Here is a 2,500-nt window from a genome sequence, read left to right on the forward strand (position 1 = left end):
GTATAGAAGTCTATGCTTCATGTGTTAAAGCTGCATTCTCTCTACTGACCACCAGGGGTCGACTCCTCTGGTTGTATAGAAGTCTATGCTTCATGTGTTAAAGCTGCATTCTCTCTACTGACCACCAGGGGTCGACTCCTCTGGTTGTATAGAAGTCTATATAAATGACTCTACTTCTCTTGTGCTTTGTGTTTGTAACGTCGAACGAATGGTGTTTAATATTTTTATATATTTACATTGTGGTCCCACGACTGACATTATATATTTTTACAATAATGCCAGTTAGTTTATTTTTATTTAATACTTCTGCAGGACCAACGCAGGGCCGTGTCTTCATCCCGCTAACGTTGCTACACAGTGAAACCGTCTTACAAACTATTTATTTATACGGTATTTTACTGTTAATCATATGGCAAAATAGCATTTACTTTGTCTATTGTAAAAACCGTACTTTATTTTAACGGTATAATATGGAATCAAACTCCAGGCATAATCAAGAAATCAGCAATACTAATATCCTTTTAGCGTAAAAGCAGAACTTTTCTACTGTAGTATAATTTCCATTATACGGCAAAGTAATGTTTCTTTCAAAAAAAAATAATATATATATTAATCTTTTAGCGTAATAGAGAAAATCAACATAATTTATTACTGTGAAATTCTGGTAACAACAGCTGCTGATTCATGTATAAATGTACTTATAATATACAATACACATTTTCACTGACGTCACCAAGATGAATAAATCCTTTAACTTTAAAAACAGACTTTTGTTCATATGATTTGATTTCAACTCTTTCTGTTGGGTTCATGCACAGCCTTTCAACCACCATTATGGGATGTTCTGCTTCTCCGCACGGCCGCCGTATTTCATTCATGTAACACTGTTGGACATGTTTAATATACTTTCAAATATGATCGTGATGAGCAGAAAAAGAGAGGAAATAACGACATAAATCTAAATAAATTGCATTAGGAAGTGGAGCGAGATTATGATTTGTGTCAGTTAACATTAAGCCAGACGTTTCCCTCTAAACCGGCTATTAAAACGCTTCTCTGGCGTTGCTACGGCAGCAATGTGCTTATCCTGCTGTCTGAATTAATGTCACTTCACGTGTTAAAAACAGTAATAACCTGCCCGATTTAAATGAGAAACGAGGGGGAAATAATCGGATTATTTTTCAATCTTTATTATATCTATTTTTTAAACAGAAAATATATAACGGATTATGAAATAAAGAAAAAAAAACTGGGTATTTGTCGTCACTTTTCCAACCGGCATCAAACACACGATGCTCTTTACCGGTCTGATGACGTATCGAGTGTAAAAAAATAAAAATAAAAAATGGAGCTTTCCGAACCCGACCGAGATCTGAATGAAACATGGCCGCCGTCTGGAGAAGTCCGGTCGCTGCATGTGAGGCATGGTTCCTACGGCCCTCCCTCATGCTTGCTCTCTATTATACCTTGTCTGCCCCCCGCCACCCCCCCCCCCCCCCCCCCCCCCCCCCCCCCCCCCCCCCATGTTTTGGTGAAGAAGCATGTTATTATATGTGCTTGTCAAAGGCTAATCAGGGGTTTTAGGTAGTATGGTCTTAAGATGGGTCAAATAGTGCTTCAGATCAAAAGTGTGCAGAGTCCAAAAAAAATAATGTTTTATTCCAAAAACAAAATGCAACCTGTGGAAACCTGAATTGTCCTCGTGTGGTTACCCACCGCCCGACTAACCCAAGAGTTATTGGGTTCTGATGTTGGACTCGAGTCAGATATTGTTATTCAACATGCACATAGACACACAAGATGCACTATCTGACAGACAATCAATCACATGACCAGTCAGAGTGCATTCAATCTCACTTCTTTCCTTCTTCTCTCCGTCACCTCCTCACCTCGTGTCCCCTCTGCACCTCCCTCCCTCCGTCATCTCCTCGCAGACCATCACCGACACCAGTCCGATGCGTCGCTCCACCTCCAGCCTGGTCCACGGGCGCACGGGCCGCGGCGTGAGGCTGGACGACTACTCCCTGGAGAGGATGGTGTCCGAGGAGGGGAGGCACGGGGGAGGACGGCGGCACCGGGACAGGAGTCACCGGGCGTCGCAGCGCTCCCTCGCCAGATACACCGACGCCGACACGGGTGAGTCGCTCAGAGCGGACATCGATGTGGCCTAATGTCTGTCTGGTGATTCAGCATTTTGTAGGGACAACGTTTTCATTTCTTTCACACTTTAATTCATGACAAGGTCACTTAAACAATAAAGGGGGGAATCACAAACCAGCTGTCAACCTCCAGATGTGCCAAGTGAAGCCAATGCTGAAGTGTCTTAACACCTGCATTCTCTCTAGTGACCACCAGGGGGCGACTCCTCTGGTTGTATAGAAGTCTATATTAGAATATATTATAGATAGAATTAGTTTCCTTTGACTTCACACAAACTCCGTCACACACATTTCACTTGTATGATGTAAAGCTAGACAACTAATCCATTGTCACCAAGCTA

The 2,500-nt window shown here is 42.2% G+C and overlaps 1 protein-coding gene across 1 annotated transcript in view; it reads left to right on the forward strand.

The window, feature by feature from the left end:
- cacna1ab (calcium channel, voltage-dependent, P/Q type, alpha 1A subunit, b) overlaps window positions 1-2,500 on the forward strand; it is a 147,802-nt gene that overhangs the window by 141,217 nt on the left and 4,085 nt on the right. The window contains 1 exon segment of the mRNA XM_034530447.1: window positions 1,935-2,136. Coding sequence (XP_034386338.1) covers window positions 1,935-2,136 — 202 coding nt within the window.

Source organism: Cyclopterus lumpus, chromosome 1 (genome assembly GCF_009769545.1).
Source record: "Cyclopterus lumpus isolate fCycLum1 chromosome 1, fCycLum1.pri, whole genome shotgun sequence".
Taxonomy (NCBI): Eukaryota; Metazoa; Chordata; class Actinopteri; order Perciformes; family Cyclopteridae; genus Cyclopterus; species Cyclopterus lumpus.